This window comes from Elephas maximus, chromosome 2 (genome assembly GCF_024166365.1).
Source record: "Elephas maximus indicus isolate mEleMax1 chromosome 2, mEleMax1 primary haplotype, whole genome shotgun sequence".
NCBI lineage: Eukaryota > Metazoa > Chordata > Mammalia > Proboscidea > Elephantidae > Elephas > Elephas maximus.
The window spans coordinates 151,944,673-151,969,134 of record NC_064820.1 but is presented as its reverse complement, the minus strand read 5'-3'; the positions used below and the strand labels follow the sequence as shown (position 1 = coordinate 151,969,134).

Genomic DNA, 24,462 nt, shown 5'->3' with positions numbered 1-24,462 from the left:
TTTTTCCTAATAATATATGAGTATTCGTTGAGATTTTAATCAAAACTACAAAATTGAGAATTTGGGCAAGAAATGGTGCTTTCTTCCAGCTTACCTGTCGACGTAAGTCCCTGGTCTTCTTGGTCATTTTATCTATTGCAGAATTGAGTGCATCGCTTCTTTCTTTACGTCCAGCCTGGGGCGGGGGGGGGGGGGGGGGATGAGTTGCACAATTTAGAACTTTAATAATCCATAGTTATTTATGTTTAAATCAACACTAAAAAAAGCACATTTTTTTTTAATTCAAAATTGGAAAATAAAAAGAAAAACTATGTGTCTTTGCCCATAAAAACCCAACCATACTATTCTTAGGCTCCACATTATCAGATGATTAGAACTGAGGTCGTTTTGCCAAAATAAGGGAAGCCAAGAGTCAAAGACTTTCGTTTAAAGTTTGGCTTTAAAAATTAAATTTGTATTTTAATTTAAGGTTCATGTTACACCACTTTCACTAATGAACCCACTCTCCTTAAACTGCAAGCAAGAACAAGTCACACCTGATTCTGATGAACTCTGAGATCTGAGGAATGTCAAGATGTGAAAGATGGCACCTGGCACTGAAACAATGTGAAAATGAATTTTAAAACTAAAATGTACCATGATGGGTCAGAGTTATTAATATATACTACGCGGCTGGAATTAAGAGTGTTTTGTAAAATTACCTCAATCGTATTTTTTAAATTCTAGGCTATGCTTAATGCAATGGTACTGCAGAGCAAAGAATATATTAGCCATTGCTAGAGAGGTATGTAAATCAGCATTCTCCAGAGGTCATCGGGTCGTGTTGAGATTTGCCCGGGCAACATTTTAAGCAAAATGAAAATAGATTATGATTGAAAGAAAAGAGACAAATGCAATTATCAAAGATAGAGGTAGCCATGCCTCTGAAAGTAACTTTTAAGACATCAACTAGGTTAAACTATGAAATATATTAAAAGTTTGTTCCCACAGGCTGTCCAGGCCAATAAGTATGCCTTTTTTCTGTAAAACATGTTAGTAATCATAGGAGACATGCCAGTGGACCAAGGAATTTAGCCCTATGTTCTCCCTTTGGGTGCCCTCTTGAACCATTTTGGTAGGGGTAAACCAGCACAGCAGATGAGTGGCTGGGGATCAGGACAGCTGGTTATATGTTTATTGAGTGCCTTTTATGTACATATGTTACTCACTTTACCTCTTAACCTCCCCCATCTGTTTAACGGAGACAATGCCACTTGTCCCTCTGCCCCCATTACTATGTACTGGAAAAAGGAGAAGGAATACTGAGGTAGGTTATAGGTTATTTGGGACTCTGGTGGTGCAGCGGTTAAGAGCTACAGTTGCTAACCAAAAGGTCAGCAGTTCGAATCCACCAGCCGCTCCTTGGAAACCCTATACAGCAGTTCTACTCTATCCTATAGGGTAGCTATGAGTCAGAACTGACCCGACAGCAATGGGTGTTTGGTTTATAGATTATCTGGGAGCTCTGGTGGCACAGTGGTTACAAGCTTGGCTGCTAACCACAAAGTTAGCAGTTTGAATTCACCAGCAGCTCCTTGAAAGCCCTATGGGGGCAGCTCTACTTGGTCCTATAGGGTTGCTATGAGTCGGAATAAACTCCATGGCGACACTTTTTTTTTTTTGGTACAAGTTATTTGTTGTTATTGTGTGCTATCACGTTGATTCCGACTCATAGTGACACCATGTGACAGAGTAGAACTGCCCCATAGAGTTTCCAAGACTGCAGATTGCCAGGTCTTTTCTCCCACACATCAGCTGGTAGGTTCAAACCGCCATCCTTTTGTTAGCAGCCAAGCACTTAACCAATGTACCACAAGGGCTCCTCATAGGTTATTCAGTAGAGAACAAAACGGAGACAAGGGGGGACTTATGAATATTAACAGCTGAAATACAAGTGAGAGATTGATAGGGTCATTATCAAATATGGTCAGGGTTGCATCCTTCACTTTGCCCCCCCAATACTCCTATACTGTTAATGAAATTAAACAGTTCACTGTATTAGTGTGGGAAAAAGTCACCCTCAACAAAAACAAATTCAGTTAAGAGAATTTCTACCTGCAGAAATAAGCTGTGGTTTATTCAGGGCCTTCAGTCAGAACAGGAGTCACACTGAAAGTATAATTAGTTACTGACAATCTCAAATATCAAAATACCAAGGTCTAAGGCAAAAGTGGCCACAACTGAATCAAAAATCAAACTGACCTCATAATTAAAGCTTTAACCAGGAAAATCTCAGTATTCCTTAGACACTCAAGTACTCACTTCAAGTAAACTTCTCTAAATAAACCCAATAAAACATAGTAAAGTTCCAGCCACATTTTTTGAGAGTTTCTTAATAGATCATTTGTTCCAGAAAACATTTGGAATTTGAAACCCGAAAGCTGGACTGTTCAGTGACCTCAGGAGAGCCCAATTCCCTTATGCCTCAAATGCCCAGGAATTTTCTTGAATTTGGGTAAAAAGATTTACTTTGAAAGTTATGTAAAGGCAAGTTCTTGTCCTTGACTTTTGAGGGAATTATATTCACACAGCGAAATTCACTTTAAGATACAACCCACATCATGAATCTCTTAATTCCATCTTTGTCAAACTACCCTAAAAATCAATTTGTCTCTCTCCTTACTGCGGGAAATAGAGGTTTGTGCCTCATTAATCAGGAAGGGTAGTTCAGCTGCAGTTATTTACGGAACCTTTTAGGTTATACTAGACAGACCACCTTTTCAATCAAGCAGCCCTTTAAAAAAAAAAAAAAAAGGAATCCACAAAGCAAATTCATGGTTCTAACCATTTAAAATATAATACGGGTAAGTACACACACAGCCTTAACACTGAGCTTGGTAAAGTCTGCTGATCTTCAAATCAAAATTTTAATTCTCAATTAAATTAAAGCTCTTATGATTTTTTCTACTTCTAGTTTAAGCTGGGCAAAAGTAAACTTGCTCAAACAATGTTAGAAAAGGCAATCCTGTAGCGTAATAACTTCCTGGAAGTAGCACGGAAACTTTAAAATGTAAGTAACCCTCAGTTCCCACCTATTTGAGAGATTCCATTCTATTGAGCAAAGACACCACCCAGGTTCACACAATTTTGATAAAGGTATTCCTATCAAAGAGCGGCAAAAGGGCCTTCTAACTAAAAAGACAGGGCATGTTTAGGGCCTTGTCTTAGTCATCTAGTGCTGCTACAACAGAAATACCATAAGTAGATGGCTCTAACCAAGAGAAATTTATTTCTTTACAGTGAAGCAGGCTAAAAGTCCAAATTCAGGGTGTCAGCTCCAGGGGAAGGCTTTCTCTCTCTGTCCGCCTTCTCATCAGTCTTACCCCTGACTAGGAGTTTCTCCATACAGGGACCCCGGGTCCAAAGGATGCGCTCTGCTCCTGGCACTACTTTCTTGGTGGTATGAGGCCCCCAACTCTCTGCTTGCTTCCCTTTCCTTTTTATCTCTTGAGAGATAAAAAGTAGTACCGGCCACACCCTAGGGAAACTCCCTTTACACTGGATCAGGAATGTGACCTGTGTAAGGGTGTTACAATCAAAATGGAGGACAACCACACAATACTGGAAATCATGGCCTAGCCAAATTGATACACACATTTTGCGGGGGACATAATTCAATCCATGACAGGCTTCAGCATAAAGCTTCTCTCCAACAAGTAAATAATCTGCTTGAGTTGAGGAGAGGCAAATGTTACTAGCTGGATGATGGCCTCTAGCCACACAGTTCTGGCTGAGATAGTAAAAAGGCTTTTCAAGCCCATCTTTAACAGAAGCATGAAGGAGCTACTCCACCTTACTCTTGTGTGGACAGACTACTATTTCTTTCAACAAACTAAGCAGCCATTGGATTGGGCAGAACTAGCCATAATCCTCCCCTCAAGCAGTTTATAATATGAGATAAAGTTACTCAGAACAACATATAATACAGCAATACCCTGTACTGTGCAGGACCTGATATGAGTTCTGAATGACCTAAGTGCGGATTAGAATAGTAAATGCAAGGGATGCAGAGAAGATTACATTTAAAATAGGCATTGATTTTTTTAAAAAATAAGAAGAAGAAATAGAACTTCCTGGAGGATTTTACTCGATTTTGATGGTGACCTCTGAAAGAAGCCTGTCTTCTTCAGAGAACTGACTACTGCCTAAGAAAGAGCAAACGTTCTCCTATAACAAATTCATAATCCACCAACCACATATACACACAGCCTTTGCCACAGATGACACCACGTCTCACTGCTGTGGCAGGAGACTATGTCCACCAGTTCCTCACCCATACCCTACATCCTTCTCAACTCCTTGACTCCACTCTACTCCACCCCTTATTAGTTTGCCTCAAATTCCCGGCAACAGCTAGGAAGAGGTGCAATATGTCCCTGGCAATGCTGGCGGAAATTCAAGGCACAATTTAGTCCCCAGAAATAATATGACAAAGGTCGGGTGAGCCCAGAGAAAACTACTCAACGTAAAAGGTAACTGCACAAGATAAATATCATTTCACACTGCTTCCAGGGAAAAACAAGCTCTAAATTGAAGATTCTCTTCAAGACTCTTCTGCCAGGGGCTTCCTTCTCTTCTTACTCTGCACACTGTGCCTGGTGGAGCCTGGCCATTTCCATGACTTCAATGACTATGGTTACTCCACCATCTTCCAGCTATGATCCATCCACATGCATTTCGGTTCTTCAGACATGTCATGTTCTCACTCACCTGTCTGGGATACTTCCTGCCCCCTCCCCCGAACCCCACACACACTTCTTTTAACCTCTATCCATCCCTTAGATGAGGTATCGCTTCCTTGTAGAAGCTTCTTTTAGCCAACTTCAGCCTTAAGTTCAAGTTAGGTCTCTCTCCCCACAGCACCTCACACTTCCCCATCACAGCCCTTCTCAGATCATATGCTGGGATAATTACCTGTGAGCCTGCCTGTCTCCCACTGGATATGAATTAAACAAGAAACCAAGGACCAATCAGACAGACACAGGATTTAGTGTGTAATGTATGTGGCAAATCATCAGTCTCCTGCCTACTAATCATTAATGAAAATATAAGACTTTTCAAACGATCCCAAATACTTCTTTCTATCCTCATTTTAACTTAAAATAACGTTGGCAAGAGCAGAGGAGGAGGTAAAAGCCAATGTTTTAACCCTTAAATATTTAAGGACTATTTAACAGAAAACAGGAAGGTCTGATTAATTTAACAAGTAGGCCTAACTCATTAGACACAAGACCTCCACCAGTCATGATGCACGAGTAACCCTCACTTCCCAGAAAATTAAACAAATGTCAAGAAACTAAGAACTATGGCATTCCATAAAGCCTGAGTCAGAATGGGTATGTGATGCCTCTTCCACACAAGACAAGAAACAGGAAGGACTAGAGCAGCACCTCCACTTCCACGTTGTTGTGTGCCATCGAGTTAATTCTGACTCACAGCAACCCTATAGGACATAGTAGAACTGTCCCACAGGGTTTCCAAGAAGCAGCAGGTGGATTCAAACCGCCAACCCTTTTGTTAGCAGCCTGAGCTCTTAGCCACTTTGCCACCTGGGCTCCCCACTTTCAGGTACTAAACAGAAAAACTAAGGCTATCACCTATAGACTAGAGGCCTTCAAGTAAAGTAGGGGGTGAGGAACTTTAGAAGGTAAGTCATTTCCAAGCTCCTGCTCACAGGTGGAAATACCTCTGAGAAGAATGGAAACTTTAATATTAATGAGCCTCTTGAGAAAACAATGTTTGAAAACCAAGGAAGACCAGCATTTATTAAAGAGTCAATTCATGTCTTCCTAAGTAGAACTAAAAGGTTTGCTGGGAACTGGGCAACGCATTGCCATTTAATATGCGGTTAGTATATAACATGAGAAGCAATATGACCCTGGTTGTTCCACCTGGCCCACAGATGGTTGACAGACTCAGCATAAACGGAATACTGGAAGCCCTACGCAAAGGCTGAGTAGTTCAATCCTAGAATAAAATGGTTGTATAGACCTGCATTCTCAAACTCATTTTAAGGAGTATCTTCTCCTTAGGTTACAAAGAACAGAACAATTTCTAGTTTGCCTCATGTTACTATTTAATCCTATAAATTAAAAAAAAAAAAAAAGGTAGGAGACTCTAATAAATATCTCCTTTCTTTCTCTTTTTGCCATAAAGAGCAGAAGTTTAGAAATGTACTTTACAGATTTGCCTGGGTATTTTCCCAGATGACAGAGCTAGCCTACTCACCACCTTTACATTTTTCTTGGCTCAACGCTACAACACACCCAGAACCTTGCTGGGGTGCCTATCGATTCCAAAAAGCTTCTCAGCTCTGGCCAGAGAATCGTGCTGAAACATGGCTTTTCGGGTATCCCACCATGGCTAACAGTTACACCACGTCCAGTTACATGGCTGCTATAGCACAGAAATGACCATCGGTAAATGAACCGCAATGAACATGTGGCACCTTCTCACCAAATCCTGAGACATCAGAACTATTCCTCTCTTCCCAGGGAAAAAAAATGACAAAATTCACAGCAAAGAAAGGTCAGAGGATTCTGAGAGAATGAAATTTTCGAGCTTCAGGAACCAAGCCTGACAGCATCTAGCCAACATACATGCAAATTCACCCCCTTTAAATTTAGCCAATTGGGTCAGAGAGTCCACTAAAATTAAAAGGGGATTCTTCAAATAAGTATGAGTGGGTAGATTAACTCTTAGTTCTATCTTGTGCAAATGGCTTTGCGCAGCACATGGTTATCAATGGAGGAGGAAACACATCTAAATCAAGGCAACACAAAATGTAAAGAAAGAGAAGGTAGAAAGACAAACCCAAACTTGGCTATGTTCCAGAATAAAAAAAGCATGTTACACACACAGGAAGGGGAAACATGTAAAGCCACCAACAGAACAACTTTCAACTACTCTTTAGCCAGCCTCCAACATGAAAGATTGGGGAAGCCATCACTCCCTACATTTCTATCTGCCTCTGTTCCATAGGTTCTGTTTCTTGGGAAGACAGACAAACTGACCATGTTTACTGCCAAATCCCAGTGATCCTCTAGGGTTTCCCATAATCTTCTCCCAACCTCTTTCTCTCCTCCCTCCAAAAGCAAAAAATAAAAGGACTAGTAAAATTATATACTCTAATGTGGGTCTCAATACAATATAGGCCAAGTATGTGGTTGCCAAAAAGACTCCCCAAATCTAGGATCTCCACCCTAAAAACTGCTATCACTTATTAATAAATGTGAAGAGATTCTCCAAGTAGAAACCAAGACCCCAAGTAACAAGGTTTATTTTAAAAGACTTTTCCAGAGTCCCTCTGTGTAGCACCTGAGGTCAGGGTATTAAAAATTTTGGAGTTGGGCATGATTAGTTAAAAGAAACATTAGGCCTTTTAGCATAAAGCAAAATATCAAACTATCTCCCTACCACAATAGAAGATTTTCACTTATATGCCTATACATCTGCTTCTTCAAGTGGGGGAAATAACTCTCCCTAATTTTTTTTTTAATCAGTAATATGTGTTAAATGCAAACTCTCAGGCAGAGGAATGCAGACAACTACTTTCACCTAAGCCCCCCATTTGACTCAGATTTGCTTAAAACCACCTACAAAGAGGAGCTGGATTAGATTTTACTTCTCCTTTGCCTTATCACGAACATCCAAAGCAGTGAAAACTGAAACAGATGATATGGATAGTACCTTCCAGAAGTAGTAAAAAAGTCACTTTAATTAAGTCAAAGGCATATGTATGCATAATAAAGCTGCTCTAAAATGAAACCAAGAAAAAGGTTAGTTCAGAAAGAACAAGAGCTTCTGTTTAGCCCTGTTAGCTAAAGAAGGTAAAGATTAAAAACGGTAACAAAATTCCATCAATGGAAGTGCATACTCCACCAGTTTTAAGGCAAATATCACATCTTCTTTGACGCTACAGTCTGTACACCTTTTGAAGTCAAAGAGAAGGCAGGTAAGAAAAGGTGGCTGGTGGCCCAGAAGGAACTGCGTTCTCTGGGTGCTGTGATACAGCAGGCATTATTACCCACTTCTCCAGATACATCAAAAAATAATTACTCTCGATTGCATCTGTGCTTCTCTGGGCAATTTTCCTTGCCCACAAATCTGTTATAATAGTACTCGGATAATATAATTTAAGTAGTATCAATTTGTTAAGACATAAGAGGTATGCCAAGCAGACCAGAGAACAGAAAGGAACCAAGAGTCTGAGGGGAAGGAGATACTTTTCCTTCTGAAGAAATTTTCACATATAGCTCATTCCTAATCATAGTTGCTCTAATCCAATTGACTCAAATGCTTTTCTCTACACGGAACTAAAGTTGTTACTTGAGGGAAGAATTTAATCCAGTCCTCCTGTATAGCAAAGGTTTTTTTCATTTGAGGGTGGCTGACTTCGATAATGGCAATTACACTATCACAAGGCCTTTTTTCCTTTTTAAAAAAAGTTAGAAGAGGCCACCCCTATGAGAGTCCCCTCCTTGGGACTTTTAGGAGAAAAGTTCCTGAGGAACAGTGGTTCTGAAACATTGTGAGTCCTAGGCCCTGTAAGAATCTGATTAAACCTATAAACCTTATCTACAGAAAAATGCACAAAATGCAACAAAATTTTTCTGTCGGTGGATGCAGGTTAAGAACACTTAGCCTACAGAGTGTGGAAAGGATCAAGGTCAGTGGGAGAATGGTTGTCCTTGGGGGTCTAAAAGGGGACATGTCTCCCTCTCTTCCTTAACCAGAAAGTAGGAACACAGTGGGAGTACCAACGCAGGTTCATTCCTGAGGACATAAGCAACTTCAGCTGGGGGGCTTCCTTTGGGCCCGGCAGAGGCCAGGCCTCAGAACTGTGCTACACTCTGAGGCTCTGCCTACCTAATCTTCTTTGCTTCCCCTCTCTTTGCACAAGTATTAGACCTGCTTTGTGGTCTGAAGGCTCTCTTGGCCTACTCCTTTACCCTTACCAGGTGTTTCCCACCAAAAAAAACTCTTATAGTTCTAATCTCATCTTGGGGCCTGCTTCTGTGAGGACTCACAATGACACATCTTTATTTTGGCAGTTCACAGCACCTTTACACAAGGTCCCAAGGAACGGTCCTTGGCGTGTTCCAGTCCTTACTCCAACACAGAAACTATACCCCAGTGACTTCTTAAACTTGTCCAGTGGGATGAAACCCTAGGAAGCCAACAGTCCGATGATTTTCTTGTTTCACAGATGCCAGGGTAGGTTTGAGATTTCTGCCTCCATGTCTAAGAAAAGACCTACTGCGGATAAGTGCCAATGGTATGGGAGAAACTGATATATAGGGCCAAATCAATAAGTCAAGATGTGTATATAAGAGGCCTTACCTTCGTTAGGCTTGGAAATGTGACACTGGCTCATGCTAGAAACATTTTTCACATTTATACAACATTAAACCTGGAGCTGTATATCCATAACCAAAGTCTAAAAAGTGACGATACTATTCAGCAGAGAGAAGCTAGAGTTAGGTCAAGTAAAAACAGCCAAAGCAAAAATCCTATGAAAAAATATGAATCACCTTTTTTATGCACTACAGATTCCTATAACAGTTAGTACAAGACTCAAGTCAGTTCTTACATGTGCCAGTATTCAGTGCAAAAATGCTCTATTGTTTGAGCACCACAACCCCAAACCCAGCATCAACTGAGGCTTTCAGTTGAAGGAGTTCTGGGGTAAATACAAGGAAGCATGTCAGAATCCAGCCACACTATATCACTTATTCTAAATAATTTCTGCTCCAGTGTTAATGCTTAAGGCATGCAGTATTAAAATGACTGCATCAACCCACCCTTTTCTCCTAGTAAAAAAAATAGAACATCAAAAATCAACTCAGCATTATTCTTCAGTCAGCATGATGATAAAACATTGTTACAGAATAGGACAGAGAGAAGTCTTTTTAATGAGAGTTCTCCTGAAATTCTCAGGGTAAAATAACCAAATGTTTTGTTTTGCAAGCATCTTTCCCCCTACCCTTTATACTTGGTTTATGATGTTAAGCTCTTAATGACAAGAGAAGCCACTTCCACTTAGCTAGTTTACCAACACATCTAAAGCAAATCACAGTCATACTTCTATTTTAACCAAACATGACAGCAAGATGATTGAGGAGCAGCTTTCCAAACTGCCAGAGCAGCGGGCACTATCTTGCACAGTCTGGCATTAAATCAGCACTTCATAAATCGTGCAGGCTCCTAGCTCCTGCCCGTTTAGATGATCTCTCTATGCAGAATCGGCAGTCTAACACTGGCTCTCGCAAGCATTAAAAATCATTACTATGCTAACCCGACTCACTCACTGTTCAGACGGGTCTTCTTGAATGCAGCCTTTATTACAACCTCACTGCTGCTTGCTACACTGAAGGAATACCATGTTTTTAAGTCAGCAGTTCTTCTTTCTCGCTTTATTATAATCAGGTGGTCTTGCAACAACCCCAATACTGTTACAAAGCACGGCGCTTTGTAACAGTAAAGCTTCTGGAAAACCCAAACAAAAGACACGTCACCCAGTGACGTCAGCCTATATACAGTTCTGTGTGGTCGCGGCACATAAGCAAATCCATTCTTGTGCCGTTTCTCGGAAAAGCTTTTCAGTAAATGCACTCATGCTGCTCCAGGAGCTCTTCTCTGCAACAAGCTGCCCATCTGCCATCAACAAGTTAAGACCAAGAGAACTAACGGCTGCGGAAAGACTGACGCTTTGATTAACCAGCTGAGCAGTTGGAGGAAGAGAAAATATCTTATATGCGAAGCTGATTTAGAGGATCAGAGCGGTCACAGAAAATGAAGCCAGTGCCTTCCAGAGGAATATCCTAAAGAAAAATAAACAACTCACCCTGGTGGATTAAATTTTACTCAGAGAGCCTGGGACATAGAAAACAGGAAACTGGTCAGAGGCTCCTGCATGTTAGAGCCTTTTACAGACTCACTGTGCTGAGTCTAAGAACCGCGACTGAATGCAGCCTCCAATGTGCTCAGAAGAATGGGTAAGTCCATGCATTCATATGTCTTGTACAGTCAGCAAGGAATCATGCTTTTAAATGAGCCACTGAATTCACATATAGGAGTGAAACTGTTGTCACATTTTTTTATTTTGAGGTTTATCTGAAAGCATATAATGCTGATGACAGGGACATGTTTTATTCTATTTTTAAATATTCAAGTTTTGTTCCAGTTATACTAACAAGGTTAGTTTTTCTGCAGCAAATGCAAAATAAGTTATATGCAGTGAAATCTTCACCATAATGTTGCTGTTTTTTGTTGTTTTTTTTTCCCCCAATAGCCCATATGATCTGCTGAAAAATATCCTATCTTCTTGTTTCCTTAAATTATATTCTGCAGGCTTACATTTCAAGTGGCCATTAGGGGCCCCTATGCTGGCAGCAATATATGCAATGAGTATGGTTTTAAAAATGCTGCCTGCCCTGGGTATGGCGTGTCCACCCAAATGCCGCTGCGAGAAGCTGCTCTTCTACTGCGACTCTCAGGGCTTCCACTCAGTGCCAAACACCACTGACAAGGGCTCTCTGGGCCTGTCCCTGAGGCACAATCATATCGCGGAGCTCGAAAGGGATCAATTTGCCAGCTTCAGTCAACTTACCTGGCTCCACTTAGACCACAATCAAATTTCAACAGTAAAAGAAGATGCTTTTCAAGGACTATATAAACTTAGGGAATTAATCTTAAGTTCCAACAAAATATTTTACTTGCCAAACACAACTTTTACCCAACTAATCAACCTGCAAAATTTGGACCTGTCTTTTAATCAGCTGTCATCTCTGCACCCAGAGCTTTTCTACGGCCTCCGGAAACTGCAGACCTTGCATTTACGGTCCAACTCCCTGCGGACTATCCCAGTACGCCTATTCTGGGACTGTCGTAGTCTGGAGTTTCTGGATTTGAGCACAAACCGTTTGCGAAGTTTGGCTCGCAATGGATTTGCGGGATTAATCAAACTGAAAGAGCTTCACCTAGAGCACAACCAGCTGACGAAGATTAATTTTGCTCATTTCCTACGGCTAAGCAGTCTGCACACGCTCTTCTTACAATGGAACAAAATTAGCAACTTGACATGTGGGATGGAGTGGACCTGGGGCACTTTAGAAAAGCTAGACCTGACTGGAAATGAAATCAAAGCCATTGACTTGGTGGTGTTTGAAACTATGCCTAACCTTAAAATACTCCTCCTGGATAACAACAAGTTAAATAGCCTTGATTCCAAGATCTTAAACTCCCTGAGATCCCTGACGACTGTTGGCCTCTCTGGCAATCTGTGGGAATGCAGCCCCGGAATATGTGCTTTGGCCTCCTGGCTGGGCAGTTTCCAAGGTCGGTGGGAGCATTCCATCCTATGCCACAGCCCTGACCACACCCAAGGAGAGGATATTCTAGATGCAGTCCATGGATTTCAGCTCTGCTGGAATTTGTCAACCGCTGTCACTGCTATGGCTACAACTTATAGAGATCCAACCACTGAATACACAAAAAGAATAAGCTCATCAAGTTACCATGTGGGAGACAAAGAAATCCCAACTACTGCAGGCATAGCAGTTACCACCGAGGAACACTTTCCTGAACCAGACAATGCCATCTTCACTCAGCGGGTAATTACAGGAACAATGGCTTTATTGTTTTCTTTCTTTTTTATTATTTTTATAGTGTTCATCTCCAGGAAGTGCTGCCCTCCCACTTTAAGAAGAATTAGGCAGTGCTCAATGATTCAGAACCACAGGCAGCTCCGATCCCAAACACGACTCCATATGTCAAACATGTCAGACCAAGGACCGTATAATGAATATGAAGCCACCCATGAAGGACCCTTCATCATCATTAATGGCTATGGACAGTGCAAGTGTCAGCAGCTGCCATACAAAGAATGTGAAGTATAATATCTACCTGTCATCAAAAATCACATCAGATAAGTAACCTATTTTACATAGTAGGGGCTAAATACATATCTAATTTTTACCAATGGTGACATTAAGCCTAATTTTCCAAGCCAAGTGGAGACTTAGTTTTTGAAGTGTTGAAGTATTTTTAATTTTTTTTTAACAAAACCATATTTTAAGTGTTAAATGAAGCAATGCTCACATTAATTTGCATTCCTGTTGGAAAGTTAAAAAATGCTCACTTCAAAATAAGATGTTTCATGTATGTAATTATATACTACCATGTGTAAACATTTACACTAAGGTCTCCATATGCTATTTTTTTCTACTGAACACAGTTTGGAAAGAAGCTACTAAGCAGAAAAAGACAGGGATCAATACTTGTTTGACCATTGCACTCCATCCCACATACCACAACTGGCTTGCTGCTTAAAAGGAGGCTGAGCAAAGTTCTCTTGTATGATAATTTGGTATTAACTAAAATCAACAATCTACTGCCAGTATGGGAAGTAGATTTTCACATATGCTGAAGACTGGTGAATATTAAATACTCTTTTTCCAGAGTTTTTGCCTGGGTTAGTAGATATTATCAAAGTCCACATCATGAATTCAGAACCCTTTATGTAATTCTAATAAGCTGAGTGACTCTTTAATATACTTAAACAATAAATTCAAGTGTTTGTGAAAAGGTCTCATTAAAATGAAATCAATACTAAATAATTACACTGACATCATACATCTCTAGCTTGTCTTATAATGGACATGGTGATTTATGTGGCATTTAGGCTATTATTTTAAGCTAGTAATTACCATTTTACTAATTAATTTACTAAATCCTATATTTACATGTATATTTTAAAAAAGATTTAAAAACTATCTGAGATAAATTGAGTCAATTTAACAATCCTATGACACGCTCCCTTCCTCATTTGGAATACATACACACAACAGTCTCTTCTTTCTCTCTTTCAACAGTCATGATCAAAGATGCCTTGACAAAAAGGTTTAAACCTCTTCTGCCTTTTCCTGATCTTCAAACCTCAAAGAGCCAAATTAAAAATAATTGGCTAGCAACAGGCATAACACTGATTCTTGTTAGAATGTATTATAAAGGAACCATGAAAAAAAACCACTTCCTAAAATATTATATACTAAACTTCACCTTTTAATAAACATACATATCTACATTGTAAAAGCAGTTCTAAGGGAAGAGAAGGACATATTACCCAGTCAAACCCTCTCATGGGTAGAACACCTTACATGCCTATTGCAGCCACACAGCAGTTAAGAGAGGACGAAGGGGAAAGGCAGCATTATGAAATCTGGCTCTCACAGAAGCAGGTTAACTGCAACTGTAAGACAGCCAGGACACGATCTCCATCATACAGGGCAAGGGCCCAGGAGCTGAAGCGGTGGGGGAGAGGTTTCCGTGCTATCAATATAAACATCTCAAAATTAACAAATGATAATGGTGCCACATCTTCATGCAGGAAGAACAAGTATTTCATTTCCTCAATTATGATTTCTGTGGAGAAACTATGACGTGTTTGGGAATTCGATACAAGTTATAAATTCACATTTAAAATTTTTCCATAAACAAGGATATATATGTGTACTAGCAAAATCTGTGAAATCAGAGCACTCACTTAATTTTAGAAGAATGAGCATTTTTACAACTGCCATTTTACCTTATGTGAAAAAAGGCATAAATCCTTAGAGAAAACCACTACCATTTAAAAAAAAAAAAGTTATCTTTTCCTAAACATGACCGTTAATATAATGATATTCTTCATTCAAGGCATGTTTTCCTCCCAGGTTTGAACTGAAAACATTATGACTACAGTTTAACCCTTAAGAATTAATCAACGTTTTTACTTTTTAATATTACCAGAATGCATGCCTGTATTTCAAAGAAAATGTGCCTCAGTAAAATGCAAATAAGATCACAAATTATGGTAAAAATGGGCTCTCTTAATTTTTTTAAGGTGGGCAGATTACTCTGACAAAGACTCAACCCAGTCCAGCTGATTCTGAACGGTGAGCATTTCATCTCTTATTAACGCCGGCCCTGGGCTTGCCTGGGCAGGGACAGAAGCAGATTTAGCAGGAGAGAGTGCAGCTCACTGCTTCTCCACCAAAGGGATGGATCAGAAGCTCCCTACAAATAAGAGGTCTACGAGCTAAAATTTACCAACCCAGTTATCAGGGTGACCACAGCCATTTGTCAGGGAACAGACTGGTCACACCATAACTGCCCTAAGCATACAAGATTTCATCAGTCCTGAAGGATAGCGGAGAAGGAGTATCTTCCATTATTTCAACCACCACCAAAATTAATTCAAACTTTGAGTTGGAAGGGTAAGAAATATTGGCTGGGGATCCCCACATTAATCCTAAAGGTTACAGTTAGTAAAATGGACCACCAACTGGCAAAATCCTAAATGCACGTGCAAAAAGCAAACTGGAAAAGCCTGCTATTTAATATGGTAATGCAGGGGAACAGCGTAACCAAGGCCACCGAGGCACTTTCCCTTGAAAAATAATAGATTTCTTTTTTTGCTCTCCTTTTTTTTTTTTTTTTTTGTAATGTCCTATGAAAAAAATGAGTAACAGTGTCAAAAAGGTATTTCCCTTTTTCATTTACAAAGCAAATTTCCCTTTCCTATTTTTTATTGCCTATAGAAGGCAGGGTTTCATTTAATTTTGGTCTATATGTGTTTCAGTATCAGCACAGGTTTGAAGATGAGACTGTTGGGCATCTGTGCTCTCTTTACCAACTGGCTAGGATGGAACATCACGGCAACACTGCAGATGCTGTTAACACAGTGTTCGGGCTTTCATTATTTTTGGTGGAGTTTTATCCTCTCCCTTTCCCACCCCTCCTCCCATCTTTTTTTTTGGTGGAGGTAGGGGTAATTCATTTTCAAGCTTAGAGGAAAATGACCACTTAACCAGGAACCAGAAAAATAATTAAATCTTTCGGGAAAAAATGAAAACTAAAAGCTAAAGAAGGCTATGATACTGTACCCACCTAGCAACCAAGAGCTAGTTTGGAATCATTCAGATTCATTTCTGTAGCTCGCCAGAGATTTCAATCACCTTTCTGAAAAGAGAGCGGGCTGGTAAATTTGCAAATCCACACACGACTCTGAGAATACGCACTCCCAACATCAAAAAGCAAAGATACCAATTTTTTAGACCAAAAATCTGTACTAACACAGGTAATTTCTTGATGTGCCTAAGTTAATTTCTGTACCAATTCGATGAATGGAATTGAATGAATTTCCCAACTCCACTAATTATTAAAATCCACCTCCTTATTCTAATGCTAGTCACTAGGGGCTAGACTCCATCTTTCCAATAAAAATGAACCCTGTGTAGCACTAGGTCTGAATCCTAAAATTCAAAACAGGGAAATCACTTTCTTAAGGTATACTTCCTACACACAGGTATCAGGAAAAAAAAAAAAAAGTTATAAAATGCCCTGTTCTCTCTCTCTCTCAACTGTGGATATCAACATGAAATTTTTTAAAGAATATTTTTAGCAGCTGACTTACATGATTATTCTCCTAACAGAGCAATACAGTGACAGGCGTGTCTCAAAAGTTTGCTTTGGAACATGCTTTTCATATCTTAGTGGTTAAAGTCCTTCAGCCAGAAAAAGACAAAGGGCCACCCACAGATAATTAAGCATTTCTCTATCTAACCTGGGGCAAACTCATAGTACTTGAATAAGACCAAAAACAAACACAAAATGACTGTTTAAGCTTTCACACTGCTGTTGCAAACATTGGAAACTTCTACTCTTTCAACTAACCTTTTCCTCCTTGGTGATTTAAAAAAAAAGCCTGATATATGGAATGTTTGGTGAACCTTCCTACGGACACTGAGACCGGAGACTCGAAGTACAGTCAAAACACATTGTGTTCAATCACCTTCAAGAGCCATTTTTTGGTGGGAGGTGGGAAGGTGGGCTGGGGGTGGGAAGAAACTATTATATGGGAGTCTTTGGGGAGGGCAAGGGTAACATAAAGTGCAGTGTACAGGAAAGTTTTGTTATTAAAAATTGTGTATACTGTAAAAAATGATTGTTTTTTTTTTTTTTTTTAATTTTTCCTTGGTAACCTATCAATTTTGACATGTGAAATTTGAAAAGCCATTTGTGACAGATATAAAAACCTCAAGTGAACAGTTGTTTTATACCATGTACCTCTACAAAGCCAAATGTGCCCGTGGGCAGCTACTCACCTCGTCTTCATCGAGAGAGGCAAAAACAGAGAAGGGGGTAGGAAGTATACACCTAGAAAAGCCATTATGCCAATAAAAAACAGCCATGCTATAAGAAGCTGCTCTATCATGATCGCACAAATCTTAGCAAGTAGACAATTAGCTATCCCTGGGGCTCACAGAGCCTAGGAAGGCCACCCCCCACCCCCCCCACCCCATGGTGGACCACTGCCTCAGCCTGGGGACCTTCGAAAAGGCACCCAATAGCCAGTACCTAGGACCAGCAGCAACTTGGCCTCTATCTCAAGGGTCAGTTAGGGTAGATCCCAACAGCGCCTTGCACACCGATGGGGGTGCGGGGGGTGCTGACCATGCTGGGACCACCAGCATCCCTGTATGACCCACTCTACCCCAAACACCAGATCAGTAAGTATGGATAGGGGAAAGGAAGGGAAGATTTGTGACTAGTGTCCCTCCCGTGGCACAGATAAACACCCTGGGACAGGATGCTATGCCTGGGCGGTTCTGGCGGCAGAACTGCCCTGGCCTTGAGGTGCTGACTGCCAGCAGTCTGCCAGACTTGCCAGGATGCACTTGCCACTCCTCCAGCCCTGCAGCAGTACCAGACAGGCGAGAACAAGTCAAGTCACGCCTCTTCCCAGGCCCGGTGATACTGGGATCAGAAAGTCTACAAGAGACAGAGCTCTGACGCCAGGAAATCTCAGCAGTAACTAGGGCAAAGGCAGGAAGCACAGCACACAATTTTACTGTCAAATTTGCACAGTATGCACTCAAGGGCATAGGTGATGGTTTTAAATTGCACAAAAGGAACTAATTCATACCCTTTATGAAATAAAAGCACAGCTTATTAACAAATAATTCTCATACATTTTAATCTTGAAAATCCCATGTAAAGCTACATCTGATTTCTTTATCGGTTATTTTAATTAATTTTGCCAGTATGCCACAGCATTCTCAGGTTCCCACTCAAATTTATAATCGATTTCTTCAACGTCTGTTTAAAGAGAGTTTTTTTTTCCCCCTTTAAATATATCTAACCATCTTAGTACTCAAATCTTCCTTAGAGAAACAAAATGTACTACAAATTTTCTTTTACAAAGACAGGAAGAAGAGGTGAAAATCAAACCTAATCCAAACATCTCTCCTTAGCATGAGTTTCAGTTTCTCCCTCACTAGCAATGTTTTGGGAACACTCTTAAGGGACCGAACCTTGAACCTCCCCCTTCCCCTATCTGAAGGGGGCATTTTAAGAGCAAGAAATCTCCAAAGGCAAGTACAGTGAAGCATCCTATCCTGGGAAGCCCACAAACTGAATAATTCATCTCTACACATGGAGGCCCAAGTGCAAGGCTTCCCCCACGCCTCCAACAGAGGAATCCCTCACAGGAAATCCAGCAGGAAGGGGTGCCTGTGAAGGACAGCCCTGACCACAGAGGTCAATGGTTCCACCTCTACCCTAAGAGAGAAGGGTCAGTCAGAACTCTCCTTGCCCCGTGGAGGCTCATCCCTCACTGGGAAATCAGATTTTTAACTGCAGCCCCAGAGAAAATTCTCAAAGAATTTTTTTACTTTTCACCAAGAGACATTACCAAGAACCACAGGAAAGAAATGTAAAAATGTCATAGTTAAGCATTACTGAATATCCATTCACAATTGTGCTTCAGAGTACAAAAACTCCATCTCTGTAGCTATTAGATGCGGCCGACTCGATTCCAACTCATAGCGACCCCATGCAGAACTACCCCATATGGTTTTCTTGGCTACAATCTTTTTTCTTTTTCCTATAGTCAGTATTCTTTTTTTTTTTTTAATTGTATTTATTTTGTTGTTGAGAATATACACAGCAAAACATGTACCAATTCAATATTTTCTACATGTGCAATTCAGTGACACTGATTACATTCTTCAAGTCGTGCAACCGTTCTCACGCTCCTTTACTGGGTTGTTTCTCCCCCACTAATATAAACTTATTGCCCCATAAGTTTCCTATCTAATCTTTCAATTTGCTGTTGTCAATTTGATCCCATATAGATATATCTTAAAAGAGCACAATGCTCAAGGCAGGCATTCTTTACTAGTTAAGCTGAACTACTGTTGGTTTTAAGAAAACTTGAGGGAATATTTTTGGTTTAAGGTTTAAAGATTATACCAGGGCAATAGTTTCAGGAGTTCATTTAGCTTCCATGGCTCCAAAAAATCTGAATTGCATTTTCCCCCCTTTGATTGAGACTTTTCTATAGATTCTTTGATAAAAATGTTCAGTAATAGTAGCTGGGCACCACAGTATTATTTAAGTAAGCAAAATGTAAAAAACAACATAAATGCCCATTGGCTGCAATCTTTAAGGAAGCAAACTGCCAAGTGTTCCTCCTGGGGAGACACTGGGTAGGTTCAAACAGCCTACCTTTGGGTCAGCAGCCGAGTGCTGGCATTTGTACAAAAAAAAAAAAAAAAAAAAGATTTACACAATCTCCAGGTTGCTTTTTCTGGAAAATCACCAGACAAAAGCCCCATGGCATTTTTATTAGCCAGCCTGTTTTTAATCAACGTAAGAGTAAAAAAAAAGTTCTCCTGTGATAAACAACAACAACAAAAAAAAACACTTCCCATGGTCTAGAGGTCCCTGGGTGGTCCAAAAGATTTGCACTCAGCTACTGGCCTAAAGGTGTGCAGTTTGAACCTACCCAGCAGTGCGTGGAAAAAAGGCCTGGCGATCTGCTTCCATAAAGATTACAACCAAGAAAACCCTATGGAACAGTTTTACAGAACATGGGGTTGCCACGAGTTGGAACCAACTAGAGGGTAACAAGTTTGGCTTTTTTTGGTTTGGCTGCCAAAGACATGGAAGGTAACCGCTTATCACCCAAAACTTCTGAAAACAATGTATTTAGTATTTACACATAACCTACTTCTATAGAATCAAGAAACTTAGAATACTATATTCATATGTACAGAATAAAAATAATGATGTAAAATTATCAAAAGAGGGTATTCGTAACCCCAAGGGTCCAGAATTATTTGTCAGAGGAAATTATAATTAAATTTTGACATTCTGTGTGAGCTCACAGATTTCCCAAGATCCTAAAGGGCTTTGATAACTCACAAAAAAGGGTTAGGAAGCCCTGAGAGAGCAATGGAACAGATTTTTCTACTATACAGCAATTTTACCCTGATCTTCCAGGTGGTTAAAGCCAAGAACTAACAGTTTTCATCTGATAAAATGGAGTATAGCGGCTTATCTGGGGAGAGAATCAGGCACAAAAGCCTGTGAATTACTTATAAAATGGAGTCGACTGTAAGAACGATTAAAAAAAACACACACACACACACATAACTGACAGGATCTCCAAGGAAGTTTTGGAGAATAGGCAGGCTTGTTCTTCATTTCAACCCTTGATGTAAATCTAAGGGTAAGAAGCCGACACAAGCACTTTGCATGCTTTGTGCTGATCTAGTTAAGGCTGGAGCCTTGAACATCTATAGAAATGCATGTGCACCATGGTTCCTCCTTATCACCTCCCTGGGACCCAAACTACGGTGTTCCAACACCCCGTAAATACTACCACATTACATTGCAAGGAATCCCTGGGTGGTGCAAATGGTTAAGCACCATGGTACTAACTGAAATTGTTGGCGGTCTGAACCCACCCAGAGGCTCCGCGGAAGATGGGTTGGCAATCTGCATCCAAAAGGTCACAGGCTTGAAAACCCTATGGAGCAGTTCTACTCTGTACACGTGGGGTCACCATGGATCGGAAACTGACTTGATGGCAACTAACAACATTATACATCTTCTAAACTAGAAGGACAATTTGAAATTTAAAACATCTTCCACTACATCCTGAATGAGCAGACTCATGTTTCATGCCTCATCTCTAGTGCTAACAATAATCATAAATAGTCTCCTTGGTAAAAATCTTTCAGATGATAATTAATTTCCTAACAAAGAACACATTTTAAAAAGTTAAAACAATCACTGGTCTAAATAGCTGTTAGAAATTTACATGTCTCTTTAAAATTTAAAACTCATTCTAAGGTCACTAGAGAAACCACCCAGATTCCAGGAGGAGCAAGTAACATGGCAGTTAAGAGGCTGCTCCACACCTGGGCCTGTCACCCTGAAGAAGTCCCTAACCTCATGCCTAAAACTGAATTAACAGCAGTAACAACCACACCAAAAAAAAAAAAAAACTGTGCCGTCCAGTCGATTTCAACTGACAGCAACCCTACTGGACAGAGCAGAACTGCTCCGAAGAGTTTCCGAGGAGCACCTGGTTGATTCAAACAGCCCACCTTTTGGTTAGGAGCTGTAGCATTTAACCACTATGCCACCAGGGAACAATCGTAACCCCAAAACCCACTGCTGTCAAGTCAATTCCAATTCATAATGACACTGTAGGAGTTAATACATTTACATTCCTGAGAACAGACTGCACATTGTAAAAGCTCAGTAAATGTTTGGTATTTTTTAATAGCAATATGTGGAGAATCATATGGTACAGATTCAGCAGGTATAAAATGAAGTCACAATAAAAGCATGTTAGACCCATGGATTGCTCTCCGAAGCTCCCTACTTCTAGTTTTTCTTCTCTCACCAAGTCAATATGCAGTACCCAAAATGAAGACTGATAATTAATCAGAGCTTTTAATAAGCCTCAAGAGCCTGGATATACTTTTTACATCTAATATTAACATAAAACCAATCATATTATCTCAGAGTCAAGTAATCTGCTTTACAAAATATAATATTAGATATAGCATTACTCTGGTTTACCTTTATGAATTGAGGCTAAATTTCTAAAGGTTTAGAAACTCTAATTCCAATTCTGGGTAAGGCAGTCATTTAAAATCTAATGATCCCTCTTTTCCTTGTGCATTAAAATTATATAGGACAACACATCTATCCATTATCATAAATTGACAATATTTTTCAAAAGAAATAAAAAAAATCTCATTGATGTCTCAGCTTCTCACAACTATATTTTAGGGCAAAATACATGGCTGAGAATTAAGGATTATTGTTATGTTCATCCTCTGATAAGACAAAAATGTACTTCCAACCTACCATATCTAATTTAGGAAGCAGCCCGTCCAATTGTGGCAGATTTGGTTTCCAGGCAGATTTGCCAGAATTATTGAGTGGCGTAGGCAGGGAAGGTATGAAAATTTAAAAACATGAGGATAACCCAACACTCCAGTGCACACAAGAGGGTATGATCTGCAAAAGCTGAATAGTGATCCTCCATATTACCAAAATTTCTATTAAATATAACGCTTGCTCAAAATTAACCTGTCTAAACAACCCAATCAAAAAGTGGGCAAAGGATATGAACACACACTTCACTAAAGAAGATATTCAGGCTGCTAACAGATACATGAGAAAATGCTCTCCATCATTAGCCATTAGAGAAATGCAAATTAAAACCACGATGAGATTCCATCTCACTCCAACAAGGCTGGCATTAATCCAAAAAACACAAAATAATAAATGTTGGAGAGGCTGCGGAGAGACTGGAACTCTTATACACTGCTGGTGGAAATGTAAAATGGTACAACCACTTTGGAAATCTATCTGGCGTTTTCTTAAAAAGTTAGAAATAGAACTACCATACAACCCAGAAATCCCGCTCCTCGGAATATACCCTATAGAAATAAGAGCCTTCACACAAACAGATATATGCACACCCATGTTTACTGCAGCTCTGTTTACAACAGCAAAAAGCTGGAAGCAACCAAGGTGTCCATCAACGGATGAATGAGTAAATAAATTGTGGTATATTCACACAATGGAATACTACGCATTGATAAAGAACAGTGACGAATCTGTGAAACATTTCATAACATGGAGGAACCTGGAAGGCATTATGCTGAGTGAAATTAGTCAGACGTAAAAGGACAAATATTGTATAAGACCACTATTATAAGATCTTGAGAAATAGTATAAACTGAGAAGAACACATACTTTTGTGGTTATGAGGGGGGGAGGGAGGGAGGGTGGGAGAGGGTTTTTTACTGATTAATTAGTAGATAAGAACTACTTTAGGTGAAGGGAAGGACAATACTCAATACATGGAAGGTCAGCTCAACTGGACTGGACCAAAAGCAAAGAAGTTTCCGGGATAAACTGAATGCTTCAAAGGTCAGCGGAGCAAGGGCAGGGGTTTGGGGACCATGGTTTAAGGGGACTTCTAAGTCAATTGGCAAAATAATTCTATTATGAAAACATTCTGCATCCCACTTTGAAATGTGGCGTCTGGGGTCTTAAATGCTAACAAGCGGCCATCTAAGATGCATCAATTGGTCTCAACCCACCTGGATCAAAGGAGAATGAAGAACACCAAGGTCACACGACAACTAAGAGCCCAAGAGACAGAAAGGGCCACATGAACCAGAGACCTACATCATCCTGAGACCAGAAGAACTACTTGGTGCCCGGCCACAATCGATGACTGCCCTGACAGGGAGCACAACAGAGAACCCCTGAGGGAGCAGAAGATCAGTGGGATGCAGACCCCAAATTCGCATAAAAAGACCATACTTAATGGTCTGACTGAGACTAGAGGAATCCCGGCGGTCACGGTCCCCAAACCTTCTGTTGGCACAGGACAGGAACCATTCCCGAAGACAACTCATGAGACATTAAAGGGACTGGACAGTGGGTAGGAGAGAGATGCTGATGAAGAGTGAGCTAATTATATCAGGTGGACACTTGAGACTGTGTTGGCATCTCCTGTCTGGAGGGGGGATGGGAGGATAGAGAGAGTTGGAAGCTGGCAAAATTGTCACGAAAGGAGAGACTGGAAGGGCTGACTCATTAGGGGGAGAGCAAGTGGGAGTAAGGTGTATATAAACTTATATGTGACAGTCTGACTTGATTTGTAAACGTTCACTTGAAGCTCAATAAAAGTTAATTAAAAAAAAAATTCAGGTGCAAAAACCAGCATTAAAACACAACCACAACTATTATAAGAACTCAAGAAATAGTTTAAATAGAGAAGAACATATTCTTTGATGGTTATGAGAGGGCGGAGGGAGGGAGAGGTGTTTTCACTAATTAGATACTAGATAAGAACTACTTTATGTGAAGGGAAAGACAACACACAATACAGGAGAGGTCAGCACAACTGGACTAAACCAAAAGCAGTTTCCTAAAGAAACTCAATGCTTCCAAGGCCAGCGTAGCAGGGGCAGGGGTTTGGGGACCATGGTTTTAGGGGACATCTAAGTCAACTGACATAATAAAATCTATTAAGAAAACATTCTGCATCCCACTTTG

The 24,462-nt window shown here is 40.3% G+C and overlaps 2 protein-coding genes across 2 annotated transcripts in view; one reads left to right on the top strand and one right to left on the bottom strand.

The window, feature by feature from the left end:
- CTNNA1 (catenin alpha 1) overlaps positions 1–24,462 on the bottom strand; it is a 194,467-nt gene that overhangs the window by 55,966 nt on the left and 114,039 nt on the right. The window contains exon 8 of the mRNA XM_049873755.1: positions 95–175. Within this exon, the coding sequence (XP_049729712.1) occupies positions 95–175 (81 nt within the window). The remainder of the gene's footprint in view (positions 1–94; positions 176–24,462) is intronic.
- Positions 11,397–13,044, top strand: LRRTM2 (leucine rich repeat transmembrane neuronal 2). The gene has a single exon (XM_049873770.1). It carries the CDS (start codon positions 11,424–11,426, stop codon positions 12,936–12,938), a length of 1,515 nt encoding a protein of 504 aa, XP_049729727.1. The 5' UTR covers positions 11,397–11,423; the 3' UTR covers positions 12,939–13,044.

Coding starts and splice junctions, on each gene's coding strand:
- LRRTM2 (XM_049873770.1), top strand. CDS start 11,424: ATGCTGGCAGCAATATATGCAATGAGTATGGTTTTAAAAATGCTGCCT.